This window comes from Rhinopithecus bieti, unplaced genomic scaffold (assembly GCF_001698545.2).
Source record: "Rhinopithecus bieti isolate Rb0 unplaced genomic scaffold, ASM169854v2 scaffold_35307, whole genome shotgun sequence".
Lineage (NCBI taxonomy): Eukaryota > Metazoa > Chordata > Mammalia > Primates > Cercopithecidae > Rhinopithecus > Rhinopithecus bieti.
The window spans coordinates 540091-562086 of record NW_016814940.1 but is presented as its reverse complement, the minus strand read 5'-3'; the positions used below and the strand labels follow the sequence as shown (position 1 = coordinate 562086).

Sequence of the window (21996 nt, the reverse complement as noted above, 5' to 3'; positions counted from 1 at the left end):
CAGATTCAAGCGATTCTCCTGCATCAGCCTCCCGAGTAGCTGGGATTATAGATGTGCGCCATCAGGCCTGGCTAATTTTGTATTTTTAGTACAGATGGGGTTTCTCCATGTTGGTCAGGCTGGTCTGGAACTCCCAACCTCTGGTGACCCACCCGCCTCGGCCTCCCAAAGTACTGGGATTACAGGCGTGAGCCACTGCATCCAGCTCTGGTTCAGGTTTTCGTATGTGTAACTTTCTAAGGTGTAACGCAAAGCTATACTTTTAGTAGCAATCAGACTACAACATCTGGTCTCTAGCAGAAGTTAGGCTCTTACATTGGAGAATTCTCCAAATCATGCACAGCAAGTACCTACTGGGTCATACCTCAGGTCTATTTTGAGCAAAGATGCCGATGAACTGATCTGGGGTGGCCGTGAAGCCCTTCTGGATCAGCGCTGAGCCCAGGCACTCCGCCATTTCTGCAACCTAAAACGGAGAGGAGAAAGTCAGAAACAGATTGGGCCCCAGCTCCAGAAACAAAGCTGGCCAGAGGACAGGCTTCCATCTCAGCCAGCACGCAATGCTGCACACAGAAGCGGAGAGGGAACACGCAGGCATTCCTTTATTGGTAGGTTTCTTGGTAAAACACAAGGTTTTATTCATAAGAAATCAGAATTAAGAGAACTGACCGCAGCGTTCCTTCTGCAAAGCAAATTAAATCTTATCCCAACGGCTGCAGGTTACAGATAATTATATGGCAAGGCTTCTTATACATATTTTTCTATTTTAGTTTTATAAAATTATAAAAATAGTAGAGAAATGGATTTTTTTTTTAATTTATAAAGCAGCCAAAATTGTTTATTTGGTATAAACACAGAAACAGCAACTTTTGAGAGGCCTATAAAAAATAAGAGCAAGCTGTTATCCTGAAGTTCCACAATTCCGTTCTTAAGAACATATTCTTAGGAAACAGTTCAGTCTCAGGAGGAGGTTTTTAAAAGCCTACATATAGGCTAGGCATGGTGGCTCACGCCTATAATCCCAGCGCTTTGGGAGGCCGAGGCGGGCAGATCACTCGAGGGAGTTCGAGGCCAGCCTGGCCAACATGGTAAAACCCCGTCTCTACTGAAAATACAAAAATTAGCCAGGCATGGTGGCATGCACCTGTAGTCCCAGCTACTCAGGAGGCTGATGTAGAAGAATTGCTTGAACCCAGGAGGTGGAGTCTGCAGTGCACTGAGATCATCCCACTGCACTCCAGCCTGGGTGACAGAGTGAGATTCCATCTCAACAACAAAAAAAAGCCTACGTATAAACATATGCAAATATTTCAAAATTCTTGCATCAAAAATCTCAAGGGTAAAAAACCTAATCATGGCTGGTGATTAAGTAAACGATGGTAATCACTAAGAAAATGCTACACAGTTAGTTAATATTATAATTGTGAAAACTGTATCAAACTTAGGACAATATTATAATGATAAGCAACACATGTAAATATAAAAATGCATATTATAATAACTAAGTAAAAATTGGTAGGTTTGCAAAATTCAGCAGGGTTATCCTATCCTCTCCCCGTTCCTACCCCAAATAAAATAAAATTTTAAAAAATCTTAAACTTTGCAGTTCTTTTCTTTTCTTTCTTTTTTTTTTTTTTTTTTTTGAGATGGAGTCTCACTCTGTTGCCCAGGCTGGAGTGCAGGGGCGTGGTCTTGGCTCACTGCAACTTCCGCCTCAAGGGTTCAAGCAATTCTCTCTGCCTCAGCCTCCAGAGTAGCTGGGATTACAGGCACCTGCTACTACATCCGGCTAATTTTGTATTTTCAGTAAAGACAGGGTTTTGCCATGTTGGCCAGGCTGGTCTTGAACTCCTGACCTCAGGTGATCTGCCCCCCCCCCCCTTGGCCTCCCAAAGTGCTGGGATTATAGGCATGAGGCATACCGTGCCTGGCCTGGAGTTACTTTCTNTTTTTTTTTTTTTTTTTGAGATGGAGTCTCACTCTGTTGCCCAGGCTGGAGTGCAGGGGCGTGGTCTTGGCTCACTGCAACTTCCGCCTCAAGGGTTCAAGCAATTCTCTCTGCCTCAGCCTCCAGAGTAGCTGGGATTACAGGCACCTGCTACTACATCCGGCTAATTTTGTATTTTCAGTAAAGACAGGGTTTTGCCATGTTGGCCAGGCTGGTCTTGAACTCCTGACCTCAGGTGATCTGCCCCCCCCCCCTTGGCCTCCCAAAGTGCTGGGATTATAGGCATGAGGCATACCGTGCCTGGCCTGGAGTTACTTTCTTTATTCTCAGTTGGCAAATTCTCAAGAGCACTCTTAAAGCATACCCATACCCATAGGAAGGAAGGCCACACCTGCTCCTGGCCTGGAACCCTACTGGTTCTGGGCCTTGGCACCATCCTGGCCCTGCCTACGGGGAACAGAGTGATCATGGTAAAGTGACAACAGGATGACACAAACAGGTTCATTACTATCCTCCCCTTCACAGATGAGTTCAAAAGTCTTGGTTGCATTTAAGGAATCGGAACCTGAGAAATACCTGCAATTGGATGCTACCTAGCTGGTAAATATGATTGAATAATACACGCACATTTATATTTCTAGATCGGTCACACATTCTTAAAAACAAAGAACAAAAAAAAAAAAATCCCTTTAAGGCATTCCTAGTCACCAAAAGGTCATATTCATTGGATGATTGAAAAAAAAAAAGATCTGAATGTACAAATCCAAAATTGGCTTCAGTTTTGTATCGTCACCCGCTTCCAAATGAAGCGTGCAAGGCATAGATTCACACTTTCAGAAACCCCAGTGATTTTCAATCTGCCTTGAAAACGCCAATCTGCAATGGATGTGTCTTCTCTCTTCCAGCCAATAAACAACAGAAATAACCCAGGAAACACAGAGGACTCCATGATGCCTCAGGATCATCACACACCACACACGCATGTTCAACACACACAGGCTGTTCTTACACTTGTGAAAATGAGGGATCCTGGAAAACTATTATTTACGCAGGAAACTATTTGGCTCTGGTAGGACAGAATAAAAATGGGAAATCCTTCCAGTCTTGTGAGCTACTGCTCCTAGCTCCTTCTACAGGGGAGGTGTGAGAAGTCGCTTCCCCACCTCTTGAGAGACAGACGAACACCTCTCAAGCAAAGCCTTCTGCATCCTGTTGACCCCAGAGGATGGACGGGGAGAAATCACGCACTTCAGTCTGAGAACCATCAACACACTCTGCGGTTGCAGAGAACAATCCCTTCCACAGACGCACCCCAAATACACCAGCCCCTAAACTGCCCTTCACACAAAACCCAGAAGAAGGAAGTGCATTTGTATTCAGGAATCCGCATGATTACCTGCCCCTAGAGCAGCAGAGGGGGAGACAGGGGCGAGAGCCTTTCCTGGACAGCTGTGTGGAAGCAGCAGGCAGCAAAGCAGAACTGGCATGTCTGGGGCACCTGCCTGTCCCGGGGTGCCGTGTGCACTGGGGAAGAGCCATGGCATCCACATTCATTGTAATCAAGACAAAAAAATAAATAAATAAACAGCAACGTCTTCCTACACTGCTACTGCCACTCATGAACTGCTGTTTCAACCATTGTAGCCATTGATGGGTGGGGACTAGAGACTAACAAGGGTCACCACACTCAGATCCCAGCTTCCTTTGTACTTATACAGTAACACAAGTGTCTTCCCCGAACATCTGTGTTCCTCCCTACGGCTGCTCTGGGGGTGTCACACAGATGGTGAGTTGGCCAAGGACAGCTTTGAGGGTCAGTAGCACACACTAGGAAAGCCTACACAAGAGGCTGCAGGCCTTGCTTCTGGTCCTGGTTCTGCCACTAACCAGCTATGACCTTGGGTGAGTCACCTCTCTTCCTGAGACAGGTCCTCCTCATCTGTAAAATGAGGACATGTTTCTATGTTCCGGCTTCTGAGTTTTTCTAGTACCCCTCAAGTGGAGAGGAATAATCCTATCCCACCAGGGGGACTGGGAGAGTTTCTAAAATTTTATCTTAAAAATTATACTCGACTTCACAATATATCCACATCAGCTTTGAAATACAGTGCTTTGAACCACTAGTGAAATTCCTTAACTTGTTCTCCCCAAACCTTTGTGTCAAGTTTCTCCTCAGATGCCCCATGCTTACGGCAAGGCTCTGAGCTGGTCCAGCACATACACTTTGGAGCAACCATCTGGCTCCAAGAATTCACATACGGAAGCATCCCTGCTTGCAAGAGGAGTCCACAGAGCCTGTTTCATACAAACTCACCTGTTTGTATGAAAGCCATTCATAGGGTTGGTCTGGTTTCCGAGAGCCTAAACAAGGGCCATTATCTAAAAAACAGAGAAAAAACAATGGATGGGCTGAACATACATACATATTCCCAGATTTTAATTTGTATCCCAGCCCCACGCTACTAAACATCAGCTAGAGTCTACTTTAGTCCTCAGATAAGAAATGGTGGCTTCAGATTGGAAATGTTTTCTCCCTCAGTTTTGGTCTGATTTTTTCTTTGCTGGTTTATTTCTGTTTTGTTTAAGTGGGGCAGGAGAAGGGGATGAGGGAGAAACGGCAAAATCCAACTCTTAAGGGCACTTAATTTGTGATTCCTCTTTAACACCCTACTGTTTTAGACCAGGAGTCAGCAGATGAGTGGTAAAGAGATCCTGCTGTAGTGGTAAAGGGATACCTTTTCAGAAGAGGTATTCATCAAAACTTTTCAGGAAGTCTAAAGCATTCTAACTCAGAATACGGAAAGGAAAATAGAATTCTTTATGTGTCCAAATTTTGATGACCAAAGGTATCAAGAATTACCTGGAATCCTAGTTACATGGGTGAAGTCGTGATTGCAGAAAAACAAAAACAAAGAAAAGATGCGAAATGAGGGGATGTGAAGTGTTATTTGTGAAGCAAAAGTTAGGAAATATCGAGATGTTTCCCGATTCCCATTGAGGTTTCGAAGAAGCAAAAGGGGACCATAGTGCATCTGGCTTTAGCACGTTCGGTCTGAGTGTTCGTGAGGAGGCTCTGATTTGACGTGAGGACCTCAGGAAGTAGGATGGAAGGCAGGGCTGGCCCCATCACACAGAGCATGCCCCAGACAACAACAGTGTGCTGCACACACAGATTCTGGAGTCAGCCGCGCGGCTGGGGAGGACACAGGCCAGACACACTGACTTCTTTGCCATCCCTAAAAACAGTCCTGATGAAAACAGGGTTATTCTCGGACCCTCTCCAATATACAGAGACTGTAACAAGGGCCATACAAGATGAGTTCAATCAGATGTTGTTTCCAGATGAGAAAAAAAAATTGCATTAGTCATATGAAATGATGCGATTTTATTCCTCAAAAACAGAGACGGGCACACTGCAGCCAAGGGCCAAATCAGGCCCACCACCTGTTTTTGTGGACACAGTGATAGTGGCACACAGCCACACTGATTCATTTTTGTTCTGTGTGAGGCTGCAGTTGAGTAGTTGCAACCAAGACCATATGGCACCAAAGCCAAAAATATTTACCATCAGACTTTTTACAGAAAACGTATGCCAACTCCAGCTCTAGAACTAGTCGTTAAGCTGCAGGCTCAGCGGGGGAACTTAATACTATACCCAGGCTCTATTATACCCAGGCTCTAGAATTTTTTATTCAACTGAATAGGGATGGGGCCTGGGTCTCAGTATTTTTCAGAAGCTCCCCGATGGCACAAAAGTGCAGCTAGAGATGAGAGCCACTGAGAAGCAAGGAGCTCAATCTTTATAAATCGCTTCCTTGGTGCAGTTTTAAAGTACGAGGTTTAAAAACTCTAGGCGGGCTTCTTCTATCATTCAACAAACTTCTGACCCCTTATCCAAATGCTGGGTCTTGCTCTTTTGTAGAAGTTTAACTCTACAGTAGCCTAAGAAAATCAAAGCTTAGAATAAAAAGATCCTCTGGGAAAAAAAAAAAAAAAAAGGAAGCAGATTGAGACCTGCAAAGCAGCTCCCTTCAATAAGTACAGATCAAGAAGACTGGACTCACTTTCCTTCACGGTCTCTGACACATTGACACATCCATAGGACTTTCATTTTCCAGGGGGAGCAAGCAACCAAAGAAAAGTTATGTGACTTGTCTTCAGATCAGGGGAGAGACAAAAGCGTAATGTAAGTCACCACGCTCCTCCATGAATGTATATACACTTACATGTATACAGCAGGTCCTCAAATAATGGCATTTCATTTGCATGTTCTCCCCACATCTGTGTGGTTTTTCCTGGGAACTCTGGGTTCCTCCCACATCCCAAAGCTGTGCCTGTGAGGTGAACTGGTGCATCTCCACGGTCCTAGTGAGTGTGGACGAGTGTGAGTGTGTGAGTGGGTGTGAGTATGAGTCTCCCTACGATGGGAGGATGTGCTGGCCAGGGCAGTTCCCCCGACATCCTGAGCTGCCCAGATGGACTCCAGTCACCCATGACCCTGAACTGGAATAAACAGGTAAATATTTATCTTACTTGTTTGTATTAATTGTTCCTAAATGTATGTAGCACTCACATTTATTTCAATGTTTAATATGAGACATGTGGTCTTTATTTAGAAGTTTGGTGATGTTTTTGTGACTAGAAATATGCTGTGGGAATCTAACTCTTGCTCATATCAATTAGCCTATGAGAAAATTGGTTTCATTATAGTCGTTTTCAAGTTGCAGTTTCCAAGAACTGCACATGCTCTGTGATGGTGGTAAAGAACACGAACACGAACACACACACACACTGTTTCATGTGCCGCATGTTAGGCTGATCCACCTGATGGATATTTACTATCACAGACAAATCCTGACCTTGACACCAACTTTGAAAATGTTCATAAATTAAATAACACACAAGTAAGCTTGGTCTCACCTGCTATGGGAACACTGGGACAAACTCACCAAGCTGAGACATCCAGTTACCAGTGTCAAGCAAAAAACAATAGGCATTTTTTTTTTTTTTGAGACAGAGTCTTGCTGTGTCATCCAGGCTGGAGTGCAATGGTGCAATCTCGGCTCACTGCAACCTCCACCTCCCCAGTTCAAGCGATTCTCCTGCCTCAGCCTCCTGGGTAGCTGGGATTACGGACACGTGCCACCATGCCCAGCTATTTTTGTATTTTCAGTAGAGACAGAGTTTCACCATGTTGGTCAGGCTGGTCTCGAACTCCTGACCTCGTGATATGCCCGCGTCGGCCTTCCAAAATGCTGGGATTACAGGCGTGAGCCACCACACCCAGCCAATAGGCACTTCTTGAGTGCATATTACATACAACATATCATGAGGGATAGAGCCAGCAATACCACATGGTTCCTGACCATAAAGGGATTACAATCTAGCTAGCAGTGGCCCAAATAAAAGCTAAGCATCAGAGGATTTAAATAACAAAGCACAGATTCCAAGACCATTTTTAGAGAAGTACCTGGTATAAGCAAAAATGAAGTGGCTAAAATAGAAAGAGGGGTGGAGAAACCAGAGGTACTCCCTCCTTCACTGAGGATGCATTAGTATCACGCGTTGTACGTGCTTGATACTTACTCCTTTTGATCGTGGTGATTTATAGGGTGTCTTCACTGGGGCGGGGATGCTTGCGTGTGTAATCTTGCTAAGAGTTAATAGAAAGGCTAGGACCAAACCTGTGTATCAGGCACTGTCAATGCTGTGAAAAGAGATGACTGACAGTCACCCTGTTCTCAAGGAGCTCGGGCTGGGGGGGGGGCAGAATGCCAGGTGAACACCTCTGTGCCATCAGGGTTTATGCAGAAGGAATATAATGTGCTGGGAGGGAAAGGGAAGAAACGCCTCACTGGGAGGTAGGGGATGAAAATGATAGACTAGGAAGGTTTTAGAGAAAAGGTGAAACACAGTGAGTTTTAAAAGATTAAAGAATACATATCAAGCATCCAGGCTGGGGGTAGAAAGAGGCTTTATGATCAAGGAAAAAAAGTGCACGGCTGGGCATGGTGGCTCAGGCCTGTAATCCCAGTATTTTGGGAGGCCGAGGTGGGTGGATCACCTGAGGTCGGGAGTTTGAGATTAGCCTGACCAACATGGAGAAACCCCGTCTCTATTAAAAAATACGAAATTAGCTGGGCATGGTGGTGCATGCCTGTAATCCCAGCTACTCGGGAGGCTGAGGCAGGAGAATCACTCGAACCCGGGAGGTGTAGGCTGCAGTGAGCCAAGATCACGCCATTGCACTCTAGCCTGGGCAACAAGAGCAAAACTCCATCTCAAAAAAAAAAAAAAGTGCACAAGTCTCGGCATGGTGGCTCACACCTGTAGTCCCAGTACTTTGGGAGGCTGAGGCAGGAGGCTCACTTGAGGCCAAAGTTTGAGTCCAGCCTGGGCAACATAGCAAGACCCCATTTCTAAAAAACAAAATAAAACTGCACAAAGGCTCAGGGCTGGGGAGAGAGCAGAGGTAGTTGTGGCTCTCCACAAAGTTCAGTATGACCTGAGAGCCATATACAGGAGGCCTGGGAGGGACAGAGGCTGGGAAGGAGGTATGCTGGATATCACAGGATTTCTTACGCCACAGTTAATAATTAAGGGTAATCCCATGAGCCAACATTTCCCAAGGGTCTCTAATAAAACACTGCCATCCTGGGATGTCAGTATTTCTTTCCCAAAATATGGGTCTCTTGGTCAAGTAAGCATGAAAAATGCTGGATTGGGCCCAGTTTAACAGACCTCTTTATTGCAGGAAACGTCAGAGCCTACTGTGCACTGGTGTAACATGTGACTCACCATAAAATACAGAATGTGACACTCACATATGTGACCACGGAGCCCCCAGGGTCACAGAGAACATCTAGAGGGTCCAGTGAGCTTTGGGACAGACTCTGGGGAAGTTACAGTGGACACAGAGGGGCCTGAGCGATACTAAGGAGGTGAAAGATAAGAGCAAATGTGCATTTCTGAAAGGCTACTCGTTCTTCATGAAACACGGCAAGTGGCAGCCACGCAAACGCAGGAAAATGCTTACTTGACACCTGTATTCCCCTCTGGAAACCTTCGTATAACGTTGTGACATCCTCATAGAAATACACCAAGGGCTCGTCGCTGTCAAGCAGTGCGGATCTTCGTGCACCACCACTGCCCTATCCAAAAAGAAAGGGGGCGTGTTAGAAGGCGATGAAATATATGCACGCTGTGGAATGGCTAAATCAAGCTAATTAACATATCCATTCCTTTACATCCTTATCACTTACTTGTAGTGAGAACACTTAAAATCTATTAGTAATTTCAGGTATACAGTATACTGTTATTAACTACAGTCACCAACTAATAGTGCACACAGTCACCATTTTAATTAAAAATAGATGTCCCGAACTCATTCCTCCTATTATACACCATAAATACATATAATTTGTATTTGTCCATTAAAAAAATAAATAAAATGCTTAAAAATTAAATACAAAGTCTAACACGCCCCTGTGGTACCCGCACCCCTCCAGGCGGCCCCCTGCGGAACAGCTTCTCAGTGAGTGAGCGCTGAAAGACTGCAGTGGAAGATGTGCTGAGGTAAACCCATCGTTCGCCTGGAGGTAAGCACAGGCTCCGGGGAACCACGGCTAAGACCACAGGGCTGTCAAAAAGATGCCTGAAGAAAGCAAACAGGTTCACCGACCTATAAGTGCTAGTCCTGCCAGATACGGCCAAAGAGAGCAAGAGAAGAGCCAGAAACTGCTACCACTACACGCATTGACAGTTCTCAAGCCACTGCCATCCACAGCACAGAGGACTGATCCTGCTCAGCCCTGGTGGATATGACCCCACTTGGCTATACTTCTAAAATGTTTCCTATATGCTTTTTGAGACTATTTCCATGATTTTATCTCCTCACCAAGCACAGTAGAATCTGTTAGAACTTCACTTTCTTTCATAGCATCTCTAACAGTTAAAATAATCAGCTACAAAACATATGATTGTGCAGAGACAGGTCCTCACTAGTTTTAGGTGCAACATTTGTAGGTGTGCAGACGTGACATCGCTGTGCACCTTTCTCTAAGTTGTCTTCATCTGTTGGCTTCCTGAGTATATTTGCTATGCGCAAGAACTCCTAATGATGGATAAGGCGGCAGGGCCTAGCCTCCCACAGTAGCAGCAGTAGTCTTTAGAGGTAGCAGGTCTCCAATGGGAGCTGCTGAGTCCTCTGGGGCCCAAGGACACTGTAAGGCATCCCGACATCCACAGAAAGCCAAAAAGCACTTTTTAGCTCATAAAAAAAAAGCTCAGTGACTATGACGTTAGAGCCTACCACTTGTTCTTTAAATTTCAGAGAGGGGCCTTCACTTTTACAACAGTCTGGAAACCCTTGGAGAAATTAGACTGTGATATGATAACTTCTGGTACCAACAGGAAAGAGCTGTCCAAAAGTGGAAGAGATCATTTCTGGCTTAAGGTGTGATAAAAGAAAACAGGAGACACCAGAAAGAAGTGGGGAAAAGCTAGGTCTCAGAGCAGGGCGGCAGCACTGAGGAGGGCAGCACGGAGGAGGAAATGGATGGGTGCCGGGGATGAACTCACAGGGAGACCCCTTAGAAGGTGATGACTGCCTGATCTGTTTCCATGGACTCTTGTATTTTTATTAGGATTATCCATTCCTCTTCCTACAAGCTCTTTTGCTTTTTGTCCATCCTTAAGTTATAATGTATATACTGTTTAAAAAACATTTAAGTGATATAGAAGTATATCAAGAAAAAATGATTACTATTAGTAGTTTGGTAAATTCCTCCCAGTCTTTTTTCTATGCTTATACATTTACAGACATTCTGTCAATATCCACTGTGTGCTACATATGTGTATTTAACTCTTGATCCAAAACTGCATACTTTTCTGGAGTAAATATGACCCAATCATATCTTTTAATCATCACAATGTCTTCTCTCTTGGCAGAAACTTTCTAATACCTATGGCTGTGATTCCAAACATACTTACTAACTACAGCATGCTACTTTGTAAAGCAAAAATGTTATTCTTTGTGTGCACAAGAATGGAAGAGTATCTTCGCATTAGTGTCACGCATTATTGTTACTTAATCCATTATTGTTACTTAATCGCTGAGTCTGTTTTCTTTTCCGTAAAATGGAGACATCATGAGTCCACTTCCAGGGTTGTTTTTTGTTAAAGAAGAACTTTCCTGTAAAATATGATTGTGTAGAATATTACTTGTGCACCCAATAACATGCTCTAACTACAGTCCAAGTCCTCCATCACCTCAATCTTGACTCCAACAAATAGCCTGAAATTCAGAAGCAATTTTCTGGCTTTGTAGAGAGTATCAGAAGCCTCTTTAACCCATGAAGCCACCAAAAACACCTAAGGCACCAAGGCTAAGGTAGGAAGAGAAAGGGGGAAAGGACAAAATGATAGAGAACAGGAAGACTGAGAGGGAGTGAAAAGAGGTAAGAAAAGCACCAAGCATGATGGTGAAGTGTGGTTGTCTCAGCATGGCCTAGAGATGCAGACGGCCTGGCCGCCCACAGGGAGGTCCTCACGATGCTCTGCTTAGGATGGTGCCTTCTATACCTCTTGACACAACAGAAATGCATTCATGGTCTTTTTCAGCGCTATCTCTTCAAAAGCAACACCACTTTCTGCACTCTGCAGAGGAATTCCCCGAGCTGTGAATGGGCAGATGGGGATAAGGTGAACAAGACACAAGCCTGTTCTGAAGGAGCCCAAGTCTTGTCCCTAAGTGACCAGAGGGACTCCAGGGAGCCCTGGCTGAGCAGAAGAGTGCAGGGAGAGTCAGGATGAGCAGACAGAAGCAAGCCTGAAATCTCAGGTGCACAGGCTCATCCTAAAGCCAAGGTTCTCAAAGTGTGGTCTGCGGAACACCTGGCACTGGTAAGGAAAGCAAATCACAGCAGACCTGCCGAATCCGAAATTCTGGAGATGCAATCCAGCAATCTGCGCTTTAAGAAGCCCTCCAGGGGATGCTAAGGTTTGAGAAACGCCTTGCTAGAGACATTGAGGTTTCCAGCAGGGAAATGGTGAGGACAGGCTAACGGGTTAGAAAGAAATTTACAAGAAGTGTAAGCAGTGTGTGGAACAGGAGGGAGAGGAGAGACTGGAGAGAAACCAACTCCTACAGACCTGGATAGGGCAGTGGGAGTTGGGAACCGGGAAGGATCAAGGCACTGGGCGTGCTGCAGCACTCAGGAGCAGGATTTGACAGGTAATGGGGTGCAGGCAGAAAGGAGGATGGCTGAGAAGAAAAACTGTTCCCTTTAATCAAATAGAAGACTGGGCACTGGGGGTAGGCTTCAGAAAAGAGAAGAAGTTTAGCTTTGGACATACAGAGACCATAACCCTTCGAGACAGGTCAACCACCTTGGTCAACGTCAAATTTTATTTTGAGAACCACTGCTCTAGAGGACCATTTTACAACAAACTTTTAGCTAAAGAATTTTTCAGTTAGGTTTAAGTTTTTGGTGGTCTATAATCTTCTGGAATCCGAGAAACACGGAGGCAAACGAACTAAATCAAAGTTGAAGAAGTGAATGATATCCCCAATAAAGCAACATCGTGACATGTAACCTGGGGCAAGATATTTATTATTACCCTAATCAGCAATTAGAATAATGAGGAAAGCTTGAACATGAAGCAGTAAATGAGACATCTGCCAAAAGGAGACACTAATTGAAGGCTCGATGATAGTGGATAAAAGGTCACACTGTCACTCAGTTGTCAGACATAACTGTAATTTCAAGAAAGGGGGTTGAATAAGAAGGGGAAGGGCACAAAACATTAAGATCCATGCTTCAAAATCTTTGGCTCTATGAAAGGACCACACATTCCAATAATGAATCTTTTTTTTTTTCGAAACAGGGTTGTGCTCTGTTGCCCAGGCTGGAGTTCAGTGGCATCACCAGAGCTTGCTGCCATCTTGACCGTCTGCACTCAAGCAGTCCTTCCACTTAACTCCCGAGTAGCTGAAACCACAGACACATGCCACCTTGCTTGGCTAATTTTTTTATTATTTGTAGAGACAAGGTCTCACTATGCTGCCCAGGCTGGTCTCAAACTCCTGGGCTCAAGTGATCCTTCCTCCTAGGCCTCCCAAAGTATTGGGATTACAGGTGTGAGCCACTGCGCCTGGCCCAGTGTTGCTATTCTTTGAACAAAAATGCTATATTTAAACTGGGTGTTAGCAACCTTAGTTTTATCTACATAAGCAAGGGGTTGCAAGCTGAGCGCTGGGAAGCGTAGCTGTAACAATTGGAGCCCAAATTTTCTGTAGGTTTTACAAGATGGCGTCACTTCAAAAGCTGGGGACTTAAATACTGTATTAGGTAAGTCCACGTGGCTATTTCTAGGGACACCTATTTAAATGAAAAATAGCTTAAATCTGGCCCTATGGGCTTCTGACATAACCTACCGATCAGGTGGCAGTGTGTGGGAGTCGCTTGGGCTCAAGAAACAGGGCAAGAGAAGCAGACAACCCCAGTTGAATGTGTAGGAAATCAGTCATGAGCCAGTGAGTCAGCAGGCATCATGGGTCTTTTACTGCTTCTGCTACAGATCTCTTTAATGTGATTATATAGGTTTCCCAGTTAAAAAAAAAAAGATGGTGAGTCAAACCCACTACAGTGAAATGGGTGGTCATGAGTATATTCCACAACATCTCTACAAGCTCAGGTTCCTCCTGAGGTCAATCTCCCCACAAGGGCTGAAGTAGGAAATAAGTCCAAGTTCCTCTTGGGGGCAGGAAGGCCAGGAAACCGTGAACATCTGCCTATCAAAGGTTTCCAAGGCCAGAGCTCTCACCAATATGTGACTAATAGAAACACAATGGCCAGTTATTTTGTACCACTCCCCTACTTAAATGCAAAAGCAAATTATACCCTTGAGGATTTCTTAGGGGTAGAGAAGCCCAAGCTTTACCACTCACGGCCATTCATCTCCATCTCCAAATGGGCATCGACAGGCCACAGCAGTTAAATGCCCCTTGTGTTGCTATTGTTTATGCAGGCGAGGGATAGGGAGGTGGACGCAGGGCAAAAGGGAGAAGGGAGAGAAGGGAGAATGAGAGAGGGAAAGGAGCAGAAGGGGGAGAGGCAGAGCCAAGAGACTGCCAAAGACGTGGCTGGGTTCTAATGCAGAATCCATCTCTGGGGTGCAAAGGAGCACATAGAACCACAGACCAGGGGTAAAAGTGATTCCTTTTTGTTCCTTCTAACACCTAACACGTGGTCTACACAGCTGTTTCCCTTCAGGATACCCAAATCCAGATGCTCAAGTCCCTGATATAAAATGGCATAGTATTTGCATATAACCTATGCACATCTTTCTGTATACTCTAAACGGTCTCTAGATTACTCACAATACCTGTGATGTAAATAAGTAGCTGTTATACTGTATTGTTCAGGGAATAGTGACAAGGAAAAAATGTCTGGCAATGTTCAATACAGACAAAACCATCCATTTATTTCCATGGAACATTTTTAATCCACGGACACAGAGCGCCAACCATATCCTTCCCAGCATTTCCATTTTACATGCATCTTAGCCTGCTCAGAACTCCATCATGTGCTTCTTTTTGTAAACTGACATAAAACTACTTTTCCATCCAGTGACCTTTCAGAGAGGAACTCTGGCCATCAACTCTCTTATCTAACAGACTACATCTTTGATATATTACACTAGGTCTTTTAAAGGCCAGCCCCTGGGCAACTCCCCCTCCACAATAATTTCTAAATGACAATGGATAGATATTTGTAAAATTCCCAGATTTCCCCCAATACAGTGAACTGTAAATGTCACAAGGAAACAGTGAGGCCTCACGCTCACTATTCATACTCACTGTTGAACTGACTGACTTCCCAAGATCCTTTCCTCCCAGCTGAGCACAGAAGGCAGAACTATCCTGACACTGGTGTGCAGGAAGGATGGAAGGCGAGTGAATGTGTACAGAGCCTGCTAAAGGCCAGCCCCTCTCCAGATGAGGAAGCTCAGACTCGGGGGGCTGCTTCCCTTCTTAGTCCCACGTCCACCACATAGTGGAGCGGAGCTTTGAACCTAGCTCAATGAGACATCCAGATACGTCAAGGTTTGCTTGGCAGTTCACAGGCAGGTCCCAAACATGCCCACACCTCCTTTGTGCGTGTGTGGAGACATCCTTCATCCTTGAGGAGGTGGGGTTCAGGCCACCTGTGCCTGGCTGGGTTTTCTGATTTTTCAGCACTTGCTCATAAACCCTCAGAACCTTTTTTCTTTTCATTCCTAGTTCATCTCCAGTTTCCAACTTCCCAGCTCCCCACTATCCCAACCAGAGGATTTGCTGAAGAGGGATGGGGGGATGGGGGCAGGAGGCTGACACGGTACTTTGCAAAATATCTCATCACCAGAAAAAAAAAAAATCAGCCGACCACAAGAGGGGAAGTATCACCCTCCCGCCTCAATGAAAGGGAAGAAAATGTGAAGTCACAACGTCCAAATTCCTACAAATACACACTGTTCCAGGAAAGAGGACTGCCAGTAGAATTTTTACATGCCAACCATTTGAATATACAAGGCATCTGCTTCACTTCTGCCTAGTTCAAAGGGAGCCACATTCCTATCTACTACCTTTGGTTGCTTTTGGACAATGGGTACTGAAGGGGTTTTGTCAAGAAACACAGTCTATGCTGGTCATTTTTCATTTGGCACCAGTTGGTTCCATTTTGGGGAGGCTATTTTTAAACATAAGTAAATATTACAGCACGCATTTCTGTCATGTATGCGTACACACGTTCTCTGTTTAATGAAGCCTGTGAGAAGCGACATCATTTGTACAAAATCAAATTGTGTTTTCAGACCTGCTTTATCATATTCCCTATATATCTGTAGGGACCTTTAGCTTTTTCTTCCTAGGTAAAGGGAGTCCAGAAATACTTTTTTAAATATAACAATCAACCTCTTTCTTTCTTTGAATTCCCAAGCCAGGCACTTAATACTCCTGTCGCCTGGTCTTGGCATAAAGATCAGAAACTCTGCCCTCAGTTCTCACCCTGCAGGCCACCCCACCCAACCACCACTGCTCATTACCAGCGCTAACACTTTTCCCACCTAATTCAGCCACCTAAAAGCGTCCCTAAGTCAGCAGACATGTCTTCCAGTCTCTCAGAGAGCAACTCAGTTATTTCCTGTAATGTGAGTTTTGTAAGAAAAAGTAATTTAGCAAGGTTTTTCATAACTTGTTATTAAGAAGCTCATTAAGTTTTAGAAAAGGTGCTAAAGTTACCTCAAGGCATGAAAATGCTGATGTTTGCACCCTGCCAGAATAACATTTCTAAACAAAAACACCCCCTCTAAGCATACTCTCTCCATCCCACCTATGCTTGTTAATACTGAGTGTCAACTTTATTGGATCGAAGGATATGAAGTATTGATCCTGGGTGTGTCTGTGAGGGTGTTGCCAAAGGAGATTAACATTTGAGTCAGTGGGCTGGGAAAGGCAGACCCACCCTTAATCTGGTGGACACCATCTAATCAGCTGCCAGCATAGCCAGAATAAAAAGCAGGCAGAGGAATGTGAAAAGACTAGACTGGCTTAGCTTCCCAGCCTACATCTTTCTCCCATGCTGGATGCTTCCTGCCCTCAAACATCAGACTTCACGTCCTTCAGCATCGGGACTCAGACTGGCTTTCTTGCTCCTCAGTTTGCAGATGGCCTACTGTGGGTCCTTGTGATCATGTGCGTTAATACTCCTCAATAAACTCCTATATATCCATCCTATTAGCTCTGTCCCTCTAGAGAACCCTGACTAATACACGACCTCACTGCCCCAACTGCCAGGATCGCTTGCGGCAAATGTCCTCAAATGCTGGAATACTTTTCAGGAATTCTCTGAGTATCATGTCAGCAAAGTTGCTAGGGGTAGAATTAAAAGGGGAAATCTTTGCTTCCAGCTTCATTTGACCATTTGCACAATTATGTTGCTATCAAGACCATGAGATAACAGGCCATGGGGAATAGTGACCCAGAATCTGCAATCACACATGGTAATAAATGGAAGTTAATGCCTAAAAACAGCCCAGATTTCCATAAGGATGAAGAATAGGGATGAAGCCAGAGCACCAGATCAGGAGATTCTTCTGAAGCCTCACACACACTTCTAGTTAAATATACATCAGATAACTGATTTCTGTTCTAAAGCTTCCCAGAGATGAGAATTAGGTTTACATTTACAAATGACTGTAGAAACAGTATTTATTAGGTCATATTGACAAATGACTGCAGAAACAACCAGATGCTACTACGACTGTTCCTAATACTTGTCCCTTCCTCTCAACGTTCACCTGCTACCTCCCACTTGGTTCAAAATCATTCATCTATTGCCCCATCTTGCAACTGACTGTGACACTCCTTCTTCCGACCCACCAGGCTGGTGCCAGTGAGGGCGAGTGACACCACCATCCAACTTAACCCCAGCTGCCCTTCCTGGACAGCTCCCTTCCTGCCCTCTCCTGGCAGTTTCCATTTAGGCTTGTCTCTAAATGTTTGCCTCACAGACACGTGTAATCTTGCCCAGATCAACAACAGCTCCCGCTCAGAGTGGGCCCCAGCCACTCAAGTCCAGAAGGGTGTCTCGCCACCCTCAGCGTTTCCACTGGCATGATCCCCATAGGCCCACACTTGCTTTCTCTCCACAAATCTGGTGTGAGTTTTCATAAAAACTTATGCATCAATGACCTGCTCTCTTCTCCTGCAAAATTACTTCTCCCAGTTTGCAAGTGGGCCTTTACATGCATACATGTGAGGTATCATTATGTGGAAATGAGGGATTCCACCAGCCACATGGGGAAATCCTACTTGGTAATATGTCCATATACACCCTGTAAACATGGATGAAGGATGCTAGTCCTTGTTGCAGTGTGCATGTGAGCTGGGAGGTCTGTGGTTTGCTCATGCAGATCATGACACTGAGAAGGCCTCTGGTGGAGTGTGACTTTTGAATTGTAAACCATGCTGTTGATTGAGCACTGGCTTCCACAGCCTGGATATGCCACCTGTAGTTTGCTTCTTCCAAATCCTTACCTGAGAATGAACCTACAGCTGTAGTTCTGTGGCATGAAAACAAGTCACTTGCATTGACTGCTCTAGTCTCAAGAGGGGTCTCACCCTCTGCCAAGGACAAGGGGTCTGAGTGGTACTTCCTGCTGGCCTGGAGCTCCCTGGGGGCAGCAGCCTTCTCTGCCCTGGTACTGTGCACATCGTGCCAGAAAAACTCGAGTCCTTGCTGAATGAATATAGATCTGGTAACTATTCTCTGTGACTTGTGGAGAATTAAACCCAAAGTGTCACATCCTCTGTGGCAGGCTTTATGAAGCACAGGATTAAAATGCTAAAGCAAGTCACTAACCATATACATGCCAACATACGGATGTATAAATTTCAATCTCTCATGCAAAAGGGCCACCGGCCAGCATGTGACCTGGAGGTCATGAGATCATTTGGTGTGGAATTTAGTCATCCAACTAGGAAACAAGATCAGTCATACCCAAGGAAATGGTTCTGTGTATTATAAGATACGAACCCATGCTGGAACCAAGGTCTGATAACAATCTAAACAGTGAATCTGTGACAGTCTGACTGGGTTAGTCACTAGAAGTAAATCTTAACCCAGGTTTTGATACTCTTAAAAGTAAGTCCTAGAAAAGACTTGAAGGCATAAAAAAGTTTTTACTTGCTAAAATTTATTCCCTTCTCTAATATTTAAAACAAACAAATAACACATACCACAGGTTTTTGTTTAAGGACATTATGATCTTGTAGTAGTTGTCAAAAATCTTTCCGAACTAATTTGACAAGTCAGTCATCTCAATGCCCATACCACCTCTCTCATAAGGACAGTAACTCACCTACTCTCTCTGGAGGGTCTCCATCTCACTGGCTTAGAAGGAGCAGGCGCAGGGCAGGTGCCACTTGCATGGGGCTCATCACCAACGGCCCCCCTCTAGCAAACAGGGCCACACAGCAGCCATTCCCATTCCCAAGTGACCCCAAGGCCCAGTATCCAAAATTCCAGTGGCTCCCCGCAGTCCAGCGAAACTGCTTCCACAGGAAGCAGCCCTTGAGGATGCCTCCAATCCAGAGCAGGGCCAGGCTGGCTGTGCCAGCGTAGCACTGAATGTGATCATTGGAGTTGTAGCTGTAGACGGAGATAAGGTGGCTTCCAGAGCATCTCAGACATTCTGAGCTTCTGTGAATGTCATAGGGGTCCGTACTAACTGGGAGCAGCAGGTCTTGCACACAGGACTTGCCTGCACTACTACCTCCTTCAGCAATTACAAAGGTTCTCATCTATATTTATAATGGTTCATGGCCTAAATCTCACAAACTCTGATAGGTGGACCTGAAACCGCATCAACACCAAGTTCTGCTCTGACTTCACCTATGTCTGACCTGGTTCAGGGATAGAGGATGAGGGAAGGGCAGAACCACTTAGGTTTTCACAGTCCTGTGCCCCTTTCATACCAGTCCTCACCATTACCCGATTCTTTATTTTTTATTTTTTACTTACTTATTTATTTATTTATTTTAAGATGGAGTCTCGCTCTGTCGCCCAGGCTGGAGTGCAGTGGCGCAATCACGGTTCACTGCAACCTCCGCCTCCCAGGTTCAAGCAATTCCCCTGTCTCAGCCTCTCGAGTAGCTGGGATTACAGGCATGCCACCACACCTGTCTAATTTTTGTATTTTTAGTAGAGACAGGGTTTCACCATATTGGTCAGGTGGGTCTTGAACTCCTAACCTCAGGTGATCCACCCACCTTGGCCTCCCAAAGTGCTAGGATTACAGGCGTGAGCCACTGTGCCCAGCCCACTGCCCAATTCTTGACAATTTCTGATCCTATACCCAACAGAACCTAGACTCTGTTTTTATTTGACCTGTCCCTTTGGCTCCATCCATTTCCATCAATACCTTGCCTGCACAGCCATTTTCAAAACAGACTGCTCTAGGCCTGGTGCTGTGGCTCACACCTGTAATCCCAGCACTTTGGGAGGTCAAGGTGGAAGGATTGCTTGAGCCCAGGAGTTTGAGACTAGCCTGGCACAAGCTAGTTAGTTTGCGTTAGTTTGAGACTAACACAGCAAGACCTCATCTCTAAAAAAAATTTTTTTAATTAGCCAGGCATGGTGTTGCATGCCTATAGTCCTAGCTACTCTGGAGTTAGAGGTGAGAGTACAGCTCGAGCCCAGGAGTTTGAGGCTGTAGTAAGCTATGACCACACCAATGCACTCCAGCCTGGACAACAGAGCAAGACTGTCTCCAAATAAACAAACAAGCCTGCTGCTGGGTTCAGAGGCTCAGTTCACTGACTCTTCATATTGATCTGGACAGATCCAAACTTTCCTTATTATCCTGGTTTACTGCCCCCTTCCCCAAGGCCCTAGTTACAATATACAACTTTCTACTACTACAATGAAGGCAGCAAAACAGAGTTCTGGACCTTCTACTAACTGTATGATACAGTTTTACCTCTTTGGACTCAGTTTTCTTGTGTATAAAATATGAAGGGAAAAGAGAAAGGGAAAAAACAATTGCTACATACTTATTGTGGGCCAAGCAGACATTGCATAACTGCTCAGTCCTCTTAGTAACACTGAAGGAGGAAAGGTACTGTCACTGCTGTTTTCCATATGAGGAATCTGAAGGTCAGAAAAGCCTGGTGAACTTGCCCAAGGCTGCTTGGTCTAAGTTGGAGTCCAGTCCCACATCTGCCCCATCCCTCTTTTCCCTGGTCCCTTTCCGCTCCAACATGCTCCTGTACTTTGCATAACGGAACCACGTGTGTCTGGCTCTGACCAATCCCAAAAGGTTTCCAGTCACTCCAGTGAAGACGGTTTTCACTAGGGAGCCATGGGGCTTCAATCTCGGAGAACAGGCTGACGCATTTAGCCAGGCTAAACCGGAACACAGGCTAACCCCGGAAAGCTTGCATTATCTGTGACGGTGATGTAAAAACAAACCAAACCCACAAAATCTGCTTCCATCCACTGCTCAAAGTCACAGAGCAGCAGCAGTAAAACCCTTCAGAAGATGGAAGTTCTTCCTTGGCACGCAGGGAGTCACAGTTACGACTGTGAGCTGCCATTACAGACACAAGGACATGGTTCTGCAGACAGGGCCCTGATCAATCCAGGCTCCAACACTTAGGAAACACTTTTTGGATTCTGTTCCTAACCCAGCTTGTCTGTCCTGTTCTCTAATTTAGGTCTTCATTAGAGGTCACCAGCATGAGTGTTAACCTCTTCTTTACAACCCTGATTTTTATTTTTATGCTAAGCTAAAGTCTTAAAACCATATGTAAGTGCCCCCACAATTTCTCATGCAATAGGAATTACTCATTTCTTACAGTTACTGCTAAGTTATACATGTCTTAACACTGCACTTGCCAACAGCTCTTCATAGAGACGGTAGCGCTGCTGTGATACATCAGGTGCTCTGCCAGTAGAGAAGGAATGCCAGAACCTCACAGGAATCCCTTAGGAAAAGGGGGATTCCACTCATTTCCCCAGCCTATGTGATCAACAGAGGTGAAATATGAACGTACCCTGACCTTCTAAATAGAAATCAAGCAGAAAGTTAACTTTTCTCAGCAGTTCAGTCATTCTATATTTATATCTCAGTATGAATTAGACTGAAGAATCTTTTATATATTTTAAGAGTTTCACATTAATGAATCCAAGAACTTGTCTTAAACAAAACAAAGACTAGCATCCCATAAATAACAAAAACGCGGACTCCAGCCAGGGCTGTGTGTGGAAGGGCGCGCGCTCCCTCTGCGGCAGTCGGCCCGGGAGGGTGGGGAAGGCCTTCCATCCCTTCCATCTGGAAGCAGTAAATGGGGGGATTCTGTGGTTCACAATGTTCTTCTGCGTATCTGCTGAATGCGGGAAACACTGAAGGGTGACTGACTTGGGTAGAGGAAAGCAAGCCACCATAGAGAAAACCAAAGAACAGGTGAGGAGTGGAAGCAGCAGTGAGCATGTGGCCTCTTCACC

At 45.1% G+C, this 21996-nt stretch overlaps 1 protein-coding gene and 1 pseudogene across 9 annotated transcripts in view; both read right to left on the bottom strand.

Annotated features, from left to right (window-relative positions):
- The window catches only part of ACSL1 (acyl-CoA synthetase long chain family member 1), a 71871-nt gene that overhangs the window by 25047 nt on the left and 24828 nt on the right, over positions 1-21996 (bottom strand). For all 8 annotated transcript variants that reach the window (XM_017852642.1, XM_017852641.1, XM_017852640.1 and 5 more), the window contains 3 exons: positions 8985-9099; positions 4263-4327; positions 365-466 (listed from right to left, as the gene is read on the bottom strand). In XM_017852642.1, the coding sequence (XP_017708131.1) occupies positions 365-466; positions 4263-4327; positions 8985-9099 (282 nt within the window). The remainder of the gene's footprint in view (positions 1-364; positions 467-4262; positions 4328-8984; positions 9100-21996) is intronic.
- LOC108515612 (proteoglycan 3 pseudogene) lies at positions 18669-19413 on the bottom strand (annotated as a pseudogene). Its single transcript, XR_001881576.1, has one exon. The product of XR_001881576.1 is annotated as a proteoglycan 3 pseudogene (transcript).